The sequence below is a fragment of the Chiloscyllium plagiosum genome, unplaced genomic scaffold (assembly GCF_037043375.1).
Source record: "Chiloscyllium plagiosum isolate Xiang-an unplaced genomic scaffold, Cpla_swu_hap1 HiC_scaffold_21, whole genome shotgun sequence".
Taxonomy (NCBI): domain Eukaryota; kingdom Metazoa; phylum Chordata; class Chondrichthyes; order Orectolobiformes; family Hemiscylliidae; genus Chiloscyllium; species Chiloscyllium plagiosum.
The window spans coordinates 37,955,977-37,977,770 of NW_028270159.1; the positions used below are offsets into that span (position 1 = coordinate 37,955,977).

Sequence of the window (21,794 nt, forward strand, 5' to 3'; positions counted from 1 at the left end):
CCATCCTTCTGAACTTCCTTTCCCTGTTATGCTTTTCTTTTACTTTTTCCTTTGAGACCTGTTGGTGTTTTTCAAAAGGCATCATAAAATCACTGTAGAATTAACCTCCTCAGCTAATATTAAAGTAACAATGTTGAATTGCAAACAATTTAAAATTTGTTCAAACCAGCTTTGAGCAAACTAGTACAGCACTGGTTTCTGAACAAATATTAATCTTAAAATTCTCTGTATTTGCCATAAAATGTTGAAAAACCTAGACGCATATTTGTTTGTAGCTTTCCTCAAATCATGTGCCAAGCATGTGATAGAAGTTGACAGAGTATGTCTGAAATTAGCTTATGTTGAATTGCTACACCGTAAAGATGTGTAAGAGTCAGCATATTTTTGCTTCTCACTCTGACAGAAACTGAAACTTGGACAAATAATTGTTCTTTTACATTGGGCATGTGGCCGAAATGAAAAATTACTGCACTCTTGTAACTGCTAAATTAATTTGAACTCAAAAATTTAACCACCACTCTCACTTCTGATTGCAACTCTGTGAGGTTGCTGTTCCACGTTGAATACCTAATTACCTTTGCTTCTTCGCCTGCCTCGGTGTTCCGAGTAAAAGGTGAGGTGCGTTTCATCATCTGCTTCTGTACCAGAATCTTCTTCTGCTCTTAGAATTCCACTGACACCTATAAATAAATAAAAGCACAGTTCGTTGACTTGCAATGAACAAACCACTTCCTTTTGTTAAGTCCTGGAAGCTTGCAAAAAGCCAAGACCTATAAGCATAGGTCATGTCCAAGTTTGAAGTAGATGAGAAAGTTGAGGCAAATTACAAAGTGGTATTTAGGTTGCTGTAACTTAGGATTTTAAAATTGCAGAGATTGCAAGAGAAAAGGAATGGCTGATGGAGCTGGATTGCTCTGCAGTTCTATCAGCTTACTATCTTTGCAAGCTTCAGTCTAGAAATTTATTTTGAACAGTGAGAGGACTTATCAAAAAAAGTTCAACAACAAGTAATGGCCCACACTATTAAATCTTAAAAATACTTCTTTTGCACTCATTAAGGTGAGGAACATCACTTTCCATTGAACACCACCCAACATCAGTATCAAACATTCTCCGGACTGGTAGCATACAGTTAGGTACAGAGACAATCTCTCCAATTTTAACAAAACACGTGCCTCAAACCCAATTTCAAAAAATTCAACAGGTTTATTTGAAATCACAAGCTTTCGAAGAGCGTCAGGCGAAGCTTGTGGACGATAACCTGGTGTCATGTGACTTCTAACTTTGTCCAACCCAGTCCAACACCATTACCTCCACATCATGATATTAAAATTGCGTCAAATTAGGGAATCTTTTGTTCTAGAGCTTCATGCTCACTGATGGATAGAAAATGACCAACCACACTTAACTGCAGCATCCTTGATTTGGAAGGCACATAGATGTCAGAAGCAGGAATTCGCAGTACCTGCAATGCTCAAATCCCCATTCCCAGTACCTGCAATGCTCAAATCCCCATTCCCAGTACCTGCGATGCTCAAATCCCCATTCCCAGTACCTGCAATGCTCAAATCTCCATTCCCAGTACCTTCGATGCTCAAATCTCCATTCCCAGTGACCTCTATGAACTGATTTCTCCTGGGTATTGAGAATGATAGTTGGTAATAATGAAAACATGTTTCTCCTAATTGACCCTCCAAAAAGGAGAAAAAGTTATATCCAAAAGAGAAACAGGGGACAGAAAATTGTGGATTTCTGTCTGAAACTTAATCTCAAAACACAACTTGGAAGGGACTTGAAAATGTAGCTCCTAATTGTTTTTTTGAAGAGCTATAACTCCAGACTACAAGAGTCATATTTTTATCACTTGAAACAAACTCAGAGATTTAAAAAAGTAATTGACAGAAGGTGAGGGATAATTTGTAAGTGTTTTTACATGCACTCTCTAAATCTCAGAATTATTTTATGAGCCAAGTTTGTGCATCAAAGTGCTTGTATTCAGTTGTCTGCAATCTACAGCAAGTATTGTCAACACAAGACATCAAGAGGACATTGACGTCTCCATAGTTTGTGCGGGTTTGTCAGGCCCGGATCCCAGTCTGATTTGCTGTACTGTAATTGTGCAAAGCTCCAACTGAGCAGTGCTGTGGAGTCACAAAGAGTTGCTCTCACTCAGATGCAAAGTGCTCCTCCTGTCTCATTATCTTGTCAAACTTGCCTACAGTAGAAGCCGAGTTCCTAAGTATCTTGTTGAACGCACTGCAGGAGGATTGGAGTTTTCTATCAGCTGAAGCAGAAAACAATGAGAGCAGCAGTTTACTTTTGATTCTTTGCTAGCTAAACCATGGGCACTGTTTTTGTTCTTAGCCAAGAGTGAGTACAAACACAGTTACACAAACGTAGAGTACAGGAAAATAATTGTTAATTTCTTGTGTCTTGGTGCATATTTCTCAAAAAGGTGATCATTCACTTTTGAATCCAGCTTATGATGTAACTATACCTTATCCTTGATTTAAAGGAACATTCCCACAGTGTTGGCTCAGTGGTTAGCACTGCTGTCTCACAGCGCCAGGGACCCGGTCTCGACCCCAGCCTCGGGTGACTGTGTGGAGTTTGCACATTCTCCCCATATCTGCATGGGTTTCCTCCAGGTGCTCCAGTTTCCTCCCATATTCCAAAGATGTGCAGGTTAGATGAATCGGTCACGCTAAGTTGCCCATAGTGTCCAGGGATGTCTGGGTTAGGTGCATTCATTAGTGATAAATGTAGAGTAATGGGGAATGGGTTTGGGTGGGGTACTCTTCAAAGGGTTGGTGTGGATCTGTTGAGCCAAAGGGCCTGTTTCCACACTGTAGAGATTCTATGATTGAATATTTACAGACTGGAAGTGACCAGCAAACAAGTTCTGCCACGGAAAACTTCAGAAGAAAGCTGCAGTTCAGTCAGAGTGTATGCTTCAAGAAGATGAAAGGAATTGCATTAAAATAAATTTACGTTGACTGACAAATAATTGTACTCTGCCTCCCTCAGGTCACACACCTGCTACATTGAGAAGGGTGGAGTCGACAGACTGCTCCTACATTTCTGACATTCTTGACTTGCTGCAAGAAGACATGCACAATCATATGAGATAACTTTCTTCCTAGTGTTCCAAGATTCTGATGAATAGATGTTGAGTAAGTTAGAATCCCCACAGTGTGGAAACAGGCTACTTGGCCCAAAAACTCCACACCGCCCCTCTGAAGAGTAACCCACCCAGACCCATTCCTCTACCCTATTACTCAGCATTTCCTCTGACTAATGCACCTAACCTACACAACCCTGGATACCACAGCATGGCCAATTCACCTAACCTATGCATCTTTGGATTGGGGAGGAAACTGGAGCATCCGCAGGAAACCCACACAGACAAGGAGAGAATGTGTAAACTCCACATAGTTGCCCAAGGCTGGGATTGAACCCAGGTGCCTGGTGCAATGAGGCAGCAGCGCTAACCTCTGAGCAACTGTGCCGCCCAGACCTTGAACCTCTCGGCATTGCCTCAGAACCCAAGAACTGTGTCAAAAACATAAGCTCACTGGAGAGCTGTACATGGCCCACCATTAAGATCAAAAAAGATCTCAGTATATGCACTTGAAAACTACTGCAAATAATTCCACAGAATAATGCTCTCAAAAGATATGAATATTATTTCCCACTTCTCTTTAAGACAGACTGAAATGCCTACATCAAAAATCTTTCACCATCACATTAAAAGGTGAGCATTTTTCCTATATGTTCCAAGTCATTGAATCATTGGTACCCACATGGGTATAAAAGCAGAACCCTCCCCCCCCTCCATAGTTTCAGACACATGAGCTTTATTTGACACATGAGGTGGCAAATACTCTAAGACTACCTGATGGAAGAGAAGGAAAGTTACTGAGCAACTGAAAGTGAGGATCCATTTCAGGTTAATCATATGCAATATCCATTACTGAAGATATACTTTGGAAGAAATCCCTCAACATTGTGGAAAGGGAATAAGAACATTGATGACGTGGGGCTGCCGGTGTTGGACTGGGGTGGACAAAGTTAAAAATCACACAACACCAGGTTATAGTCCAACAGGTTCATTTGGAAGCACGAGCTTTCGGAGCGCTGCTCCTTCGTCAGGTAGCATGTACTTTCAAATAAACCTGTTGGACTATAACCTGGTGTTGTGTGATTTTTAAGAATATTGATGTCACCTCAGAAAGTAGTTGGAGTAGCAATGCAGCAAGGGGCACAAGAGGGATGAGACGTTATTTTCATACTTTCAGTGGCATTATTCCAATTTCAAACACATATTAAGAAATTACATTCCACAGAGGGGGAGACTCAATAAAAGAGCACATTAGTTTAACTAGACTTTGACAAAATCTTTCAATCAGCCACAAAGAGCACTGAAGAACTTTTTTGGAGTAAAATAAGTAAGCTTTTGTAAAAATTTAATTGTAGTGCTGTCACTTGAGAATTTAAGTTCATGTGTGCAACACAATAAGAATTATTTCCAAATTTAGATTGACAAGAGCTTGTGTAATCCTGTCATTTCACCTTTTTTGTTGCCTGTGGGACAAGTGGAAAATCATGAATTGATTTGATATACACAACTTATTTGAGAGCCCAAACATATTTACCGAGTTTTTTATTTGTTAAAAAAAGTCGCATGTTTGACAAGTCAGTCAATCAGATTTCAGTATTTACATCTAATATGACCAATTTATGTTAATTATTTGTTTTTCTTTAATCCATGCAGCTTCCAATGATAGCCATTTTATTATGCGGGGCACTTAGCAAGGGAGTTAATAAGTGATGGCTGTGCAAGTCGTGAATTTAAAAATGTCAAGTTTGACTTATCTTCGCCTCAAGCTTCAAATGGAGATGGGGAAGCAGTCTGTTTTTATTGGCTTAAAATAAGCATTTCTCGCAGTCCAAACATGCCCTCTGGACGCATCAATACAAGAATGATTAATTGCTAGGTATTAGGATTATACAGCCTTTCTTGCCATAGGTGAAACTCTGGAAACAAAAGCACTCTCAGCTCCCTGACTTATTTTACGATCTCGGGTTTGTTCAGACAGGTACTGCTACAACAAAGCAATATTGTGCTGCCACTCCGTAACCCACTTCCCCAGAGATTTAATGTAAAACTCTCCCTGCAGTGTTTAAAGCAACCATCTCATGGGTTCAATGAGGGTCATGACAGTAGCCACTGTATAATGCATACAGAGACAGAGAACGAATGAAATCGTTCCAGGGCAATTCACCAGCCTGAACTGCTCCCTCAAGACAGCTGAATATAAATAGTCTAACAGAGTGCTGCTCCGGAAGATTTAATAGAGAAGATATAATCTGTTCTGGTATGTTCATCAGTATTGATTGGACAGAACATCTTAACACTTGTTATTGTATGCAATGTGTTAGATACTTAGCTGGTGTCAACATTTCTTTCATTTCCTGACGTATGCTCATTCCTATACAAAACAACAAAGTGCTGTGAAACCACAGGGAGCTATGGGCTACCAGCCCCCTTGACAAAGGGGCCAGTTGGCGGAATAGTGGTGCAAACAAAATACTTTCCCTGTTAGAAATGTGAAACAAGAAACAAAAGAAATGCTGGAAATACTCAGACGGTCAGACTTTCAACCAGGACAACACTGAAATGTTCACTTTGCTTGCCTCCGACAGATGCTGTGTTTCAGTTGCTGAGTGTTTTCTGTACATCTCATTTATGTTTTAGATTCAGAGATGGCATCCTCTCACTCTCTGTAAGGGCAGAAGGAAGCCCTGAGGGTACTTATTGCACACCTGCATAGATCACTGCTCCCTAGCATGCCAATCACAGTCAGTGAAATTTTAGAGATCTTCCCACTCTGTTTAATTCTCTATGGACATGAAACATTAAACAACAGTAACAAATAGATTTTTAAAGTTCTGAATGCTTACACTTTTTTTCCCACAATTCATAAAAGAATTATCCTGGATGATAAGGGGGAGGTGAAAGCCTAATGGTATTACTTGTTAATCCAGAGACTCAGGTAAAATCCTGCTACAGCAGATGGTAGAATTAAGAGTCTAATGTTGACCATGAATTAATTATCAATTGTCAGGAAAAACTTATCTGGTTCACTACTGTCCTTCAGAGAAGGAAAGTGCCATCCTCACCTGGTCTGGCTGACATGTGACTCCAGACCCACAGCAATGTGCTTCACTCTTAAGTGCCCTCTGGTCAATTAGGGATGGACAATAAGTATTGGCCTAGCCAGCAATGCCCTCATCCCATGAGTGAGTTTTAATAAAACTTGACTTCAATTACATAACACAATGTTACATCCAAGCTGCATTGATTGACCCAATCTACATACAATATTATATCTACATACAGTCCAACGCTTGGACAAGAATATTGTGATCTTAGACAGGGCATTCTGCTCCAAATGTAAAACAGGCAATTGAACTTCCTGGAGGCTTTGACAGAAGAGATGATGAGAATCTATTTCTCATGTTTAGGAAGTCCAATGGTCAGTCACAGCTCAGGATAGAGTCAGCCACTCACAACTCAGATAAGGAGTTAGATTCTCACTCAAAAGACTGTGTATTATTTAATTTTCTATCCCAGAAAGTTGAAATAAATGAAATTGATGGATATTTTGGACCCTAAGAGAATACAGTGGAAAGTGACCGTGAAATTGAGGTTTAACCACAATCTTATTGAATTGCTAAACAGGTTCATCAATGAAGGCTACGACTCACTTGTACTTCTGTTTGATTATATTTTTAGACCACTTACAAGAAACCATCTAAATCTGATGCCAGAAGGATGGCAACCAGCAATGTTTGCAATTGTTTGGACACTTTTCAGACAGTCCCATTGTCCACAGGTGGTGTTGCATAAGTTTCTATTTTCAGAAAAAGTGTAACGTATACATCAGGAAAACTGATGGTGGTGGCAGCACCGCTCCTGGACTGTAACCCCATAGTGTCCAGGGCTGTGCAGGCTAGATGGATTAACCGTGGAAAATGCAGGGTTATATGAACAAACGAGGAGGGTGGGTCAGGGTAGGATGATCTTTGGAGGGTTGGTATGGACTAGGTGGGCCAAATGGCTTCCTTTCAGAGAGTAGAGATTCTATGATTCTATGATAAAGCACAACAAGCTAGACAACACTTAACTGACACTCATTCCTGTAAATGTGAGCTGACGCAGTGATCAATCACTGTCTATAAAAGTTTTGCCGCTTGAGCAATGAGATGATGTCAACCTTCACTGGGAATTGGGGGAAAGCTCAGACAAGCTTCGAGGATGGGTGGGCGGGGATGGCGGTTTGAGGCTACAGATGGGTAAGCTGTGTAAATTTTGGGTTCTGAAATAGCGACACATTTCTGAAGGAGGTATGAAGCAGTGTCAGCTGTGCCACCTATGTAACCTGAGAAGCGTTCAGTTTTGATTCCCCACAACATGCATGGTGAGGGGCAACACTGGCATGCAGCACTTGACTGGGTGCATGCTTGGGTTTTAAATATGGAGCTAGGAATTCCAGTAAGCTCTGGCAGTGGAGAATGCTTCTGACTCTGGTGAAAGGGAATGTATAATGAATGGGGCATGGCAGGGTCATGGGTGATGAGGCGAGTTTCAAAAAGTTGCATGAGAAATCCTGCTAGGCCTCACAAAGAGAACCCTCAGTGAACCTCGATCCAAGTGAGATTTAGCCAAATTCTGTTAAAATTCAACTCATTATTTTCCAGTCGGGCAACATCTAGGATAAGGGTTCGACTTTAGTTAAGACACCACTGAGAATTGTTCTTCTCTGCTTTGTCTAAGGAATTCAAGTCCCAGAAAATAACAGAGACTGAATCATTGAACATATTTATGGATGTTTTTTGATAGATTTTTAAGTGACAAAGGAGTCAAGGGATTGGGGAGCAGACGGGAAGGTGGAGTTAGTCCACAGAAAGATCAGCCATGATTTTACTGAATAGTGGATCAGGGGAGGAGGAGCAAATGTCACATCCCTGCTTGTAATTCTTGCATTTCAGTCGGAGTAACTATTCCTGTGATTCCTGTAAAGGCTATAACGCAGTGGAGAGTGCAGCATGTAAAAATGTGGCATAAGATCATCAGTTGCAGATATTTCCTAATCAAGCTTTTTTGTTTATTAATCACTCACCAGATATGTGTGTCTCTGGCTACGCCAGCATTTATGACCTATCCCTTGATTGTCAACCACATTGCTGTGGGTCTGGAGTCACATGTAGGTCAGACCAGATAAGGATGGCAGTTTCCTTCTCCAGAGGACATTAGTGAACCAGATGGGTTTTCTTGACAATCAACAATGGCTTCACAGTTATCATTAGACTCCTAATTCCAGATATTCATTGAATTCAAATTCTACGATTGCCATGGTAGGATTCAAACCTTGGTCACTCGAATAGCATCAGGGTCTCTGGATTAATAATGTAGTGATAATATCATAAGGCTATCACCTCCCCATAGTCACACACTTCTGAAACTGGTGAGATTTGCACACAGGCCTCCTAGCTCAGAGTCAGTGACATGACCATTGCACCTCAATGTTTGATCAGTTGCATTAATTAAGGGTATATTTTCTATTGATTAAAGTATTAGTTGGCAAATAAGTAAGATCAGTCAATGTTAATTTTATTTGTTTCTTACAGCAAGTCTTAAAACTTGCAAGCTTTTGATGTGGTTCCATCCAGCTGGTCACTGGGAATATTAATTTACTTTTAAAAGTCCTCAGTTTCCAAGTGGATCAGAAGATCCACATACCAGTTTATTGTATCTTCTTTCATTTTTTATGTAGTTGAATTTCTCAACTCTGCTTTCCATCCATGTTTCAAGACTTCTCATGCTAACCCTAGACTTCCATGTTCTGTCAATAATTTAAAAATTATTGCCGAGACTCTACACAAAAAAAAGCCTGATTCTGAAAATAATGCATACAAATCCTGAACAGCTGTCATAACCCCTCAACAAACACAAAGCTGACAATACAAATGAATACTAAAGCCTCTCAAACAGCCTTGAGTATATGACAATGAACTGCTTCATAAGGCTCAGTAACTAATGTTTCATTGTGTGGTTGTCACATTATATTGTAAAATTGATACTTTTATCCCCTCCTGCAAAGTAACCCGGAGATTTAAGAACAAGTGAATTATGCTGGGAGAGCAGTGGGCTTGAGCTTCTTATGTCTGAAGCTGCAGTATTAACAGATATGTTACTGCAAGGTCAAACTCAAATACACATAATGACATTTCTGCAGTCATGGATGTGAAGATTTAGAAAGAGTAATCTGAGCACTAAACCAAATCAAGCTTGAATTTATACAGCATTCTTACTATGGTAAAATGTCACAAGACATGTTGTAGAAAAATTATGGAACAATATTTGATATTGGGAAGGTAGTTGAGGTGGGAAACCTTGAAACTTTTAAAAAGTACTTGGGATGAGCACTTGAAATGTCATAATGTTTGGGCCAAGTGCTGGAAAGTGGGATCAGTTCAGATTTCGCATAGCTCTTGTTAGTAGAGATTTGATGGGCTGAAGGGCCTCTTTTTAACCCTCTGATTCTATGACTTACAAAAACAAAATCCATTAGTAACCAAAATTATGTTTTCTTTTGTTCTTGGAATGTGAGTGTCATTGGCACAGCCAGTATTTATTGCTGATCCCTAATTGTCCTTAAGACAACCACCTGATGAAGGAGCAGCACTCCGAAAGCTAGTGCTTCCAAATAAACCAGTTGAATGAATACTTGGTATTGTGTGATGTTTAACTTTGTCCTTAAGAAGGAAGTGTTGAACTGGTTTCGTGAGCTGTTGCCTTTCATGTGGTGTTGATGGACCTACAGTCCTGTGAGGGTGAGAGTTCTGTGAGTTTGGCCAACTGTGATATTGATAATATTGAAGCAGCTGTGGTTATGTTTTCAGGTCAGGAGGCTGTGAGATTTGGAAAGAAACTTGCAGATGGTGGTACTCCCAAGCGTCTGCTGCCCCTATCCTTCCAGGTTGCTGAGGTCAAGGGTTTAGAAGGTAGCACTGATGGATCCTTGGCGAGGTGCGATTATCCATCTTGTAGATGATACACACCATGCTGCCACACCTTGGGATTTGTGTGGCGTGATTGTTAACTTATCAGTCCAAGCCTGTCCAGATCCTGCTGCACGTGGGCATGGACTGCTTCACCATCTGAAGAATAGATCTGATAAAGTGTCATCAACCTGGGGTATTGTCATTGTTTCCCTTTCCAGTGACGTTTGCAAATCCATCATATACTTCCAGCATTTTCTGTTTTTGTTTTCAAATTCTCAGCATTTGCAGTACTTTGCTTTTGCATTTGTGGAAGTAAATAGATTTGGTGATTGAAAGGATATGGGGTTGGAAGATTAGCTTGGGGTCAAGTATGATGCCAAGTTGGCAATGTGTCTGGTTTAACCTCAGACAATGGCCAGGAGTGGAATGGAGCCTGTTAGACACAAAGTGGTTGAATTTCCACTGAGGATTTTTGTGTGCTTTTCCTGCTGTGCTGTTTCCAGAAACACCAATGGAGTAGTGGGAGATTTGGATAACATTCTGGGTAAAGTTTAGCCTAAGTACACTCTCTATGAATTAGATTTTTGTTTTTTTTTTAAGTGATGATTGTAAAGTTTGCTATGAGTTTTTCTTTTAATATTTTTCTGTTTTGCATGGACTCTCGATAGATATAAATTACAATAGAGCATCTACACTGGTGCCAAGCCTCTTCAGTATTGTTAGAGCTGCACTCATCGAGATAAATGGAGAGTGTTCCAACACACTCCTGACTTGTGCCTTCTTTTGATGAACAGGCTCGGGGGAGACAGGAGGTGAGTTCCTCATTGCAGATTTCCCAGCACAGTATATGTATAGCTGGTCCAAATCAGTTTTTGGTCAATGGTAAAATCCAGGATGCTGATAGTGGGGGATTTAGCAGATAATAATACAAAAGGGGATATTCTCTCTTGTTGGAGATGTTCATTGCCTGGTCTGTGTGTGGTCTGAATGTTACTTGCCCATGAGCAGCCCAAGCTTGAATGTTGGTCAAGTCTTGCTGTGTATGGACATAGTGTGTAAATTATCACAGTACTTCAGTTGTATATATTGACTTCTGCCAACAAACACTGTTGCATTGATAAGGCTGGTGAAATCGATGTTATAAACATAAAGCTGACTTTTAAACTCAACAATGGTGTCCTTTTAAAATAAACTACAAAAATTAGGTTCATATGTCAGCTTTTGGATATCTTATAATAATGTTTTTCAGTTATGATATATTGATTCCCAACAAATACAAGATACACAAGAGAATAATCGTTCATAATCCCTGATTAGTCACCCTATGTGCAATCAAACACAACATTGCAAGCTTACGTTTGATATCTTTTTAACTTACATGTTGTTCCAGATGTGCAAATGTGTTTACATGGGATTTACAGAAAAAAATACATTAATACAATATACCTCTGATATTTTTTGCAAGCTGATTTAAAATTTTTGAAAGTTTCAAATCATTTAAATCTTCTCCACGACTTCAAACATTTTAACAGTAAGATAATGAACTGAGCCCACATTCAATTGGCATGCCTTTCAATGTCCACCATGTGGCACTATTGCCCTGAAATACTCATCCCAATTTAGCCTTGAGGTTCTTGCACTTTGCCCTCTTTTAGCTCAATAGGGGAATTTCATTCAAGAAAACTCTGAAGGCTCGAGCTTCAGGGAATGCACCCTACCTTACACCCATTTCTACTTCTTTGAAGTTCCCGAGCTTCACAGCTCTCTAAGTACACTGCTGTCCTTCAACCTGCATGCATATCCCATCCCTGAGCCTCATAATCAATAATCAGGTTGTATCTTCCCTGAATATCCCTCCATCTCCAACTCTTCTTCTCCTTCATTAATCCCCTTCCAAATATCTTTCTTTTTGCTCAGGGTTATAGTCATCTCTCTTTTTCTCACTTCTGAATTTTTACTTAACTATATTTCTGTGGGACTTTTCTTCAGTTTTAAAGTTACTATGTAAGTATTGTTGATAATGCACTCTGCCTGATTCATGACTTGCTCTTAAGTGATTACACTGTTACAGAAAGAATTACTATGACACTACAAACAAGTTGAGCTTCTGATGGCAGAGCTAGAAGATAAATGTATTTCAGAATTTCCTTTCTTTGACAATATAATATTGTTTGCAGTCAGTCCTGGTCACCATACTGTCAGAAAAATGTGATTGCACTAGGGATGGTGAAAAAGAGATTCGCCAGGATGTTGCCAGGGCTGGAGTGCTTTAGCTATGATAGAGAGACTAGGTGGATCGGTGTTGTTTTCCTTACAGCAGAGAAAGCTGGGGTAGGGCTCGCGATGGGCGCTGAGGGGCAGTGGTGACCTGATTGAAGTGCACAAACGTCTGAGGGCCATAGACAAGACTATGTATGCTATAATTCATCTCTTTTTGGGCCTTTTTTGGAATAATATTGCCCATTTACTAAAAATGCTGAAGAGTTTTGTGCTGAGAGATACTATTAAGAATGAGTTGTGCTGAGGCTTTTTTTTTAAGAATAGTATTCCTACAGTGTGGAAACAGGCCCTTTGGCCCAACCAGTCCACACTGACCCTCTGAAGAGTAACCCACCCAGACCCATCTCCCTCTGACTAATGCACCTAACACTATGGGTAATTTAACATGGCCAATTCACCTGACCTGCACATCTTTGGACTGTGGGAGGAAACCAGAGTGCCTGGTGCAGTGAGGCAGCAGTGCTAACCTCTGAGCCACCGTGCCACCCCCTCCTTGCTTTGAAATCTTCTAAATGTCTTATCTGCTCAGACTTTGGTGTCTTCAAAGTCAACCTTAGCTGTCAGGGTAGTACCAAAACATGCAGCCCTCATTCTAGCGCATCCAATTCTATCTTTAGACCAACACTGCAGTTATTTTGCTGAAGAATTATTGCATAGTTTATAATTTAGTTTGTAATTATTAACTATTACTGACAGCATTGATAAATTTTCTCACTTCAAGCCACAGAGAATTCATTATTAGATGCACTGTCCCATGAAAATTGCTCATGAGAATTCCTAATCAGTTTGTAGCTAAAATTCCCAATTAAATCTTGCCATTACTCTCTGCAGTCAGGTGAACTGTGTAGTGTTTCCATGAATGCATGAAGGATTTTGGAAATCAGGAAAATAAAGCGATATTATAATGTCTCACTTACATCCCATGAACACGTGCAAAACAAAAGTGACAAAATACCACAAGTTCTGTTAATGCTCACATGCCAATTAGAGAGTGTAACTACATCCATATCATTCCAAACTCCAGAAATTCTAACTCCAAGGATTTGGAGATGCTGGTGTTGGACTGGGGTGTACAAAGTTAAAAATCACACAACACCAGGTTATTGTCCAACAGGTTTAAGTGAAAGCACACTAGCTTTCGGAGCGACGCTCCTTCATCAGGTGATAGTGGAGGGCTTGATCGTAACAGAATTTATAGCAAAAATTTACAGTGTGATGTAACTGAAATTATACATTGAAAAACTGATTGTCTGTTAAGCCTTTCATCTGTTAGAATACAGTGATAGTTTCACTTCTTTCATGTGTAAATCACAAAACCTTTTTTTTAAAGTTGCATTCTCGGGTTAGCTGTTAGCTCTGAAAGCTAGTGTGCTTCCAATTAAACCTGTTGGACTATAACCTGGTGTTGTGTGATTTTTTTACTTTCTAACTCCAGGGAGGCAGCTAAAGAATAGCAAAATAATATGCAGCCAAATTTCAGACAGACTTTGGGAGGTTCCTCCACATCTTTTTAGAGCCTAACTTTAGTGGACTCTCCTTACCCTTGAAAGATTGTTAAACATGGATCAGTTAAGTCATTTGCACCTCTGTGCTTACAGTCCTATGTTCTTGAAGAAACAGCCAACTTAATCCTCACTTAGATTCCCCCTATAAATTAAACTGTTAATACTTCATGTTTACTGTCCTGATTGCACTGCTTTCAGAAAAAAAAACTAAACATGATTCTGTTTTTGCTGTCACAGATAGACTATTCCACATGTTTAGACTCACAGAGTTAAAGAGTCATTTATGACCCAGAAGGGGGCCATACATCTCACTGAGTCCATTTGAACCATGCTGAGCAATTCCCTTTGTCCCATTTTCCTGTTTGGTCCCATAGCCCTGCAGCTTTGCTTCATTCAGGTGCCCATCCATTTTCCTTTCTAAATCATTGATTGTTTTCATATTTTCCTTCCTCACGGGCAGTCAGACTGCCATAATCTGAATGAAGAAGTCATATTTTAATTGAGTATTTATGTTTTGTTATCTAGTTTTGAACACATTTACCCTGCTGGCTCTGAGCATCATCAAGGTTTTAGGTTATGTATTCAAATTAAAAGTTCTTAAATATCAACATAAGGTTCTGTTTCATTTACCTTTTATCCAATGCATGCATATTTAGTTCTTGAAGCTTTTTCAGTGTTCAGTTGCTCAGTGCCATCTATAAACCTAATTGCTTCTATCCGCCAGTATCATACACAGCATTAAAAGTGAGGACAGACTAATGCTTTGCATAGTTAATCACCTCTTATTTGTTTTGTATATCAATGACAACTTACCTCCTTTTTTCAACCATCTGTGTGTTATACTAATGGAGATATGGGTTGTAAATGTTTTACATCTAACGACAGTACATATGAATAATAAAACCAGCCTTTTCTCAAACACCTTTTTCTCATTAGAATAAACTAATCCTTCAACAATTCTGAAAAACACAAGTTTTAGAAATGACCAAGGTTAAGAACTGTTATCACGAGTAACTTAATCTCTCCTCAATTAGATTAGATTCCCTGCAGTGTGGAATTAGGCCCTTCGGCCCAACAAGTCCACACCCACCCTCCGAAGAGCAACCACCCAGACCCATTCCCCTACCTTCACCCTGACTAATGCACCTTACACTATGGGCAATTTAGCATGGCCAATTAAACTAACCCGCACATCTTTGGACTGTGGGAGGAAACCCATGCAGACACGGGAAGAATGTGCAAACTTTCAATTGAGAGATAAGAATAAATTCACCAGCAGCTGCTGAATTGCGAATTGAATAATTCAATCAAGACACAGTGAATTGGAGAAACACATCCAAGGGGAAGAGTCATGAGACTCCTTTCATCAGTTTTGGTATTTATCTGAGTATTCACAATTTAAATCGGTCAATATTTAGAATTAGACACTTGGCCTTAAAACAGCCGGTTCGCAGGTAACTGCACTTTTTTTTTAATCCTTCTGAAGGTCAATTACAAAGTTCAAAATCTGAGCAGCTAATTGATCTGATCCGTTATTGTCTCTTAAAATATTTACTTCATTATTTTATCCTGCAACAAGGGTTGAAAAGCTCTTCAAGTGAACGTCATTTGATAACAGTTGCGAGTTCTATCTATTTTGTGCACAATATGCATCAAGCCCACCTTCAATTAATTGGCAAGCCCACTGCCTTTCTCCATTATGTTAACCTGTTTTAATAGTCACCAACTAAGTCGACAATGGCTATCATTCCCCATTGTTGCGGTTCATAAATATTTCAAATATTTAGCTCCTGACTTCATTAGCTCTAAGTATGGACTAAAGAGTTGAAATTAGAGGCTGTGACAGCCTTCGACATCAAGGTAATGTTTCACTGGGTGAGCCATTAAGGCCTTCAGATGAAGGATCTTCTTCCCATAAAGGGAGTGTAGTAAACATTTACCGGACTGATTAAAAGCAACAAGAGTAGGCCATTCAGTCCCTCAAGCCTGTTCCACCATTGAATTAGATCATGGCTGATCTGTGGCATAACTCCAGACACTTGCATTTGGCTCTTACCTCTTAATACCTTTACTTAAGAAAAAATTATTGATCTCAGATTTAAACTTTTCCAACATCTACTGCTGTTTGTGAAATGGAGTTTCAAGCATCTACCACCTTTTCTCAATAGAAGTGCTTCCTAACATCTCCTCAATGGTCCAGCCCTATTTTTCAGACTATGGTCCTAGTTTCAGAATTCCTAACCAGTGGAATAGTTTATTTTTATCAACCCTGTCATTTCCTGTTAGTATCTTTAACACTTCCATCAGATTACCCCTTAACTTTAAAATTCCTGCGATGGCAGATGTATGATGAGAGTCGAATCGGTTAGGTTTACATCCACTGGAGTTTGTAAGAATGAGGGATTTCACAGAAACCTATAAAATTCTAACATGACTAGATAGGGTAGGTACAGGAAGGATGTCTCCTATGGTAGCGGAGTCCAGAACCAGGAGTCACAAGCTACTGAGTTAGTTTTGAATTACTTTGCAAAGACAAATCACATGTTCATGTTTGCCAGGGAAGATGGTGAAGAAATCTGCATTGATGGGCTATCATTAAAATACCCATTAGGTTATAAATGGCCTGCCTAAACAGTGTGATGATGAGACAATGCAAGTATTTCACATGTGGAAAGGAACTGAGTGTTCATCAAGGATGTGTCCAAAAAGGTTTAAGAGTCATTACTCTGCCCTATAGAGAGAGATTGTGGAGGAATTACAGCAACAGCACATGGGATTGTCTCGATGAAAGCATAACCAGGAAGTTCTTTCTGCTAACTGAATGGAGGTAGAGGAATTGAAGAGTTGCTGAAAAGTTGTGGAGGGGACCCAGGAGAAAGAACTGCAGATGAACTTAATCCACAGGGCTCGTACCTCTATGGTCACAGCCACTAAATAACTGGCCAATGTGGATGTGAGCATGTAACCCATCTAGATTGGCAGGAAACTCCATGAACGATCACTGTTATTTTGAATATGAACACCGTGCATTATGAAAAAAGGACGTGAAGAGAGAAGGAGAGTTTTTGACAGGGTAGAGAGAGAGAGCAAGAGATAGTGAGAGTGTTAGTGAGACAGACAGAGAGAGAAAAAGATTAAAAAAAAAGAGAAGGAGCAAACCCTGAGATGAGGAGTGGACCGTACGTGCACAATGACTCTGTCCCCAAATGGTATCCACACTCAAGGCTAGCAAAGGGGGAAAGGCAGCCTGCTTCCCAGCCTTACTTTCACATCAATTCTGTAGAAGTCAGTTTGGAGTGTGTCACCAGAGGCAAGGATCTAGTTAAACCTATTTTTTTTCTCTTGGCTCAGGCTTCCTCCCTTTTCCTGGTGACTGATCCTAATCTCTCCAGCACTGCTGCTTGAGCAAAAAGGCAAGGAAGGTTTTACCATCTTGACATATTTTATTGTATTTTTAAAATGAATTACACATTTAAACAAACTTATTGCTTTGACCTTGATTTTCTTTGCTCGGTAAATTGTCTATATTTTCCTTGTTGCTCGACTTCTTTAAGAAATTCATGATTAATATGTACCAAATCAGACTTCAGGCAGCCACTTATGGATTTCTTGCAGAATGGGAACAAGAGACTTGAAAGAAATATGAATACTTTTTGGAGGGCTGGCAAAAAGGACTATTGTTTGCTTCATAGAAACAGAAATTATTGGGCCACAAGACCATAAGGAGCAGAATGAGGCCATTCAGTCCATCGAATTTAATTCACCATTTGATCATGGCCGATTAGTTTCTCAAACTCATTCTTCTACATTCTGCCTTTGATCTGCTTACTTAACAAGAGCTTATTTGTCTCTTTCTTAAATACGTTCAATTACTTGGCCTCCGCAGTCTTCTGTGACAGTGAGTTCCACAGATTCACCACCCTCTGGCTGAAGAAATTCCTGCTTATCTCAGTTCTAAACAGTTCATCCCTTCACTTTGAGGCCCTAGTCTCTCTACTAATGGAAATATCTTCTCCATGTCCCCTCTATTCAGAACTCTCAGGACTTTGAAAGTTTCAATGAGGTCCCCTCTCATCTTTCTAAACTCCATCGATCAAAGGCTCGGAATCCTTACCCACTCCTCATATGGTAAAATCTTCATCTCTGGGATCATTCTTGTAAACGTCCTCAGGACCCCCTCCAAGACCAGCAGATCCTACCTTAGATACAGGTCCAAATCTGCTCACCATACTCAAACTGCCATCTGACAATCTCTCCCACTCATGGAAATATCTCTCCATGTCTCTTCTATCCAGATATCTTGGTATTCTGTAAAATTCAATAAGATTCCCCCTTCATCCTGCTAGACTCCATGAAGTACAGACCCAGAGTCCTCAATTACTTCTCATACAACCAGCTCTTCATCTCTGGACTTCCTCCAAGGCCAGTACAATCTTCCTTAGATATGGGATCCAAAGCTGTTCACAATATTTCAAATGCAATCTGATCAGAACTTTTTACAGCAGTACATCTCTGCTATTGTATTCTAATCCTCTTTAAATGAATGCTAACATTGCATTTGCCTTCCTAACTGCTAATTGAACCTGCATGTTAAGAGAATCATGAACTAGGACTCCTAAGATCTTTTGTCTTTCAGATTTCAAAGCCTTTCCACAGTAGTATTCTATGCCTCTATTCTTCCTACCGAAGAGCATAACCTCATACTTTCCCACAAAATGTTAAATGTCCAGAGCCTAGCGGCCTTTGTGCAGAGAGAATCAGAACTAATACAGATTGCGGACCTGAAACATTGACTTTGTTTCTGTCCTGTAATAATAGGTGCAGTGGACCAGGGTTCCCAGGGTAAGTGGATAGCTGGCCTACTGCCTCCACTCTACCATTGTGACTCTGTCCTTTGGCAATATTTTGATGTCAGTGTAAATCTGACACACCAGCTGGAAAAGTCCAGACAGCATTTGGAGAATGATTTTAATGGGGCCTTAAATGAGTCTAATAGGCTACTTGCCACTTGCACATTGGTAGCTGCCACTCTCTCTGATGCTCCAAAACCTGAAATGGCTTAGAGGTGTAATCACAAAGGAGACTGGCTCACTGTCAGATTAATGGAAATTTTGGGCCTATCTGGCTCTGGTTACAGAATGAAGGGGCTGCTTAAATATTAACATTATATGTAGATTTCATGCAATTTCATTGTTGACTTTATTAATAATAAACCCTCTATTTAACAGTGGTAGGACAAAATATTTACTGAGTAGAAATCACGGCATGTTATATCATGTTATACTCCACAATTGGTATTGTACAAAGGAGTTTGCAGTAATGTTTAATGAAGCTCATAAAAGAAAGGGAGGAAAAAATCCATATCATGAAATGAATAGGGGAAAAGATCACTAACGTGATTTAATGCAATGGCTTCTTTATTAGGGCTCACAAAATCCTGAAAATTAAAGATTCTCACCTTAATCTCCAACTTCTTGCTTCGTTACTCCATGTGAAAGTAATGCAGAAATCATCATATAATTTCCTATGTAATAGATAAAGCAAATCGAACCAAGTGAACCAAAAATAGAAGTTGCTGGAAAAGCTCAGTTTTGAGGAAGGGTCACTGGATCCGAAACATTAGCTTTGATTTCTCTTCACAGGTACTGCCAGACCTGCTGAGCTTTTCTACAGCAGCCACAATTCTTTTGGTTTTTAAATCAAGTGAACCCTTTGTTTCATTTAAGATTGAATGGGTTTAACTTGTTAGGATTGAATCTGGAAAACTGTACAAGTGTACCATTTGCAGTTACTTACGGCACAAAGCTGTTCACAAGTGTACTGATGAAATATAAATTATTCCAGCACTGCCTCATTCCCACAGACTGTCAGTTGCATTCTGGGAGCTGGAGCATATAACAGGAAAGGGAGTACATTTAGGAGTCTCCAGTTGTCTCTGGTTGAATACAAAGCTGCACAACTAAGTTTTGAGACACTGACAAATGATAAAGACATTTAAGAATGTAAGATCAAAGATCCAAACAGAATCCAAGCATCAGAATTGTTTTAATCAAAGTAGCAACAGGCAAATGTTTCCTGTCAGGCCCCCAAACATTTTGACTTGCCTCAGGCAAACTGTATGATCATAATCTAAATACTGGGAGAGTGAGTATACTGATATACCAAGTACCCGTGACTGAAGAAAACTGAAGAAGAGTTGTCAGATAATCTCACACTTTCATTTGTTTGCAAAATAAAAAAGATGATGTTTCAATTTGAACGTGCAATCGTGATATAGCTGGCCTTGAGCAAAATGGTCCTGATCATTAGACAGCACTAATATTCAAAAGCAGTGAGTGTGCAACATGTAATTGTTTATCTGAATGATAATGATTCCAAACTGGTGGAAAATTCATACGCAGGTGGTCCCTTTAAGGTAGCCCAGAAAGAGGGAACTTGCCATCTTGTGTGTCCTGCACATTCCCTAAGACTTTGGCATGGTCTAAAATGGTGGGGCTGAAAAAGCACAGCAGGTCAGGCAGGATCCGAGGTGCAGGGGAATCAACATTTCAGTCATACGCCCTTCATCAGGAATGCCAATTGCAGCAATTCCAGTCTCCAAGATTTCATTAGAAATGATGGAAATTTCAGAATGACTAAAGCTATGGATTCATGTTATTTTGTCAAGAAAATCAGGTTTGTAAACCTTACTTTACATTGGAAATCTTTGTGTTTCGTTACATGCTGTCTGAAGACACTCGTGGAATGATAGGACAAAAATTTGCAACTTTAAGAGTTGACCTGAATGACATTTACCCAGTGGCAACAGGACAGTAACAGGGGTATACAGGGTAATCACCACAGTCTTCCCCATCCTTGCTCCCAGTATGGCCACCACCATTTTCATTTGGGGCTTTGGCAGCAAAGCTGACTTCATTTAGATGGATTATGATTTGTGACATGAAATTTACAGTGGTAGAAAATTCCTGATGCAGCTTCGATCTTCTTGTGTACAAACTGCCCTTTCACTGCACTTGCTCATTCCTGACAGCAGAATCTAAGCAATAGTCAGCAAAGTAGCCACTATAAACTACTCTGAGAGGAATTCTAAAATTGAAAGCTATAGAGAATGCTGTCGAGTCAGGAAGAGCTGCTGGCCCAGCTATCTCTTTCACCATTGCCTTTTCTCCACCTCCCAGGAAATTGTTTCTAGACTGAGCTTTGCAATGCATTCCCACCTCCTCAATCAGCACAGCATGTTGGAGCATCTGAAACAGTGAGGCAGCTCACCACGGTTCTTTAAAGTAGTCCGGCATCTCCACAGGAAATTGGGTGTGAGCTGTAAGTCACCTCTCCTGCTGCCTGCCTGAAGCTGGCCCAGAGCTAAAATCTAATTTCATGTTTCTCCAAGTAAATAAATTATCATGGCTCCATTGCACGGCACAGTGAGCAAGCAGAGCCACTTTTCTTAAAGAAAATATTAGCGGCAAGAAATAACAAAAGAATCAATCTGGGTTACTCGTGCACACAACACCCAGTGTCCAAACCGATAACAGACTGGCGAATAACAATGGCTGGACAGTGCTAAGTAGAAAAGGATGAAGGAAGCAGGGGAGAAAGAACTGAAAACATTGTGGAAATCTGTTTTGTAATGGCCAGCATTATGGACAGTTACAAAGCGCGTGCTGCAGAGAAATGGGTGCTCGATGGATCAGTGAAATTGACAATCGCTGAAGTAAGTGCCTTTTAGCAAAGACTACCTGCATTTACTGAAAATGGTTCATTTTCCTCAAGGAGTAAATTTTTGCCATAAAGGAAAATGGAAGCTATCAATCACGCCCTATCAACCTGTTATGCGCCAGTTCTCTGCAAGTTGTGCACAAGCACATTGTTCATAGACCTGCTATGTTGGCTTCAGACGACCACAGACAAATGCTTGGAAAAATGCAGGTTTAACAT

At 40.0% G+C, this 21,794-nt stretch overlaps 1 protein-coding gene across 7 annotated transcripts in view; it reads right to left on the reverse strand.

Moving 5' to 3' along the window:
• The window catches only part of astn2 (astrotactin 2), a 1,590,397-nt gene that overhangs the window by 1,029,029 nt on the left and 539,574 nt on the right, over positions 1 to 21,794 (reverse strand). For all 7 annotated transcript variants that reach the window (XM_087998521.1, XM_087998520.1, XM_087998522.1 and 4 more), the window contains one exon: positions 576 to 680. In XM_087998521.1, coding sequence (XP_087854647.1) covers positions 576 to 680 — 105 coding nt within the window. The remainder of the gene's footprint in view (positions 1 to 575; positions 681 to 21,794) is intronic.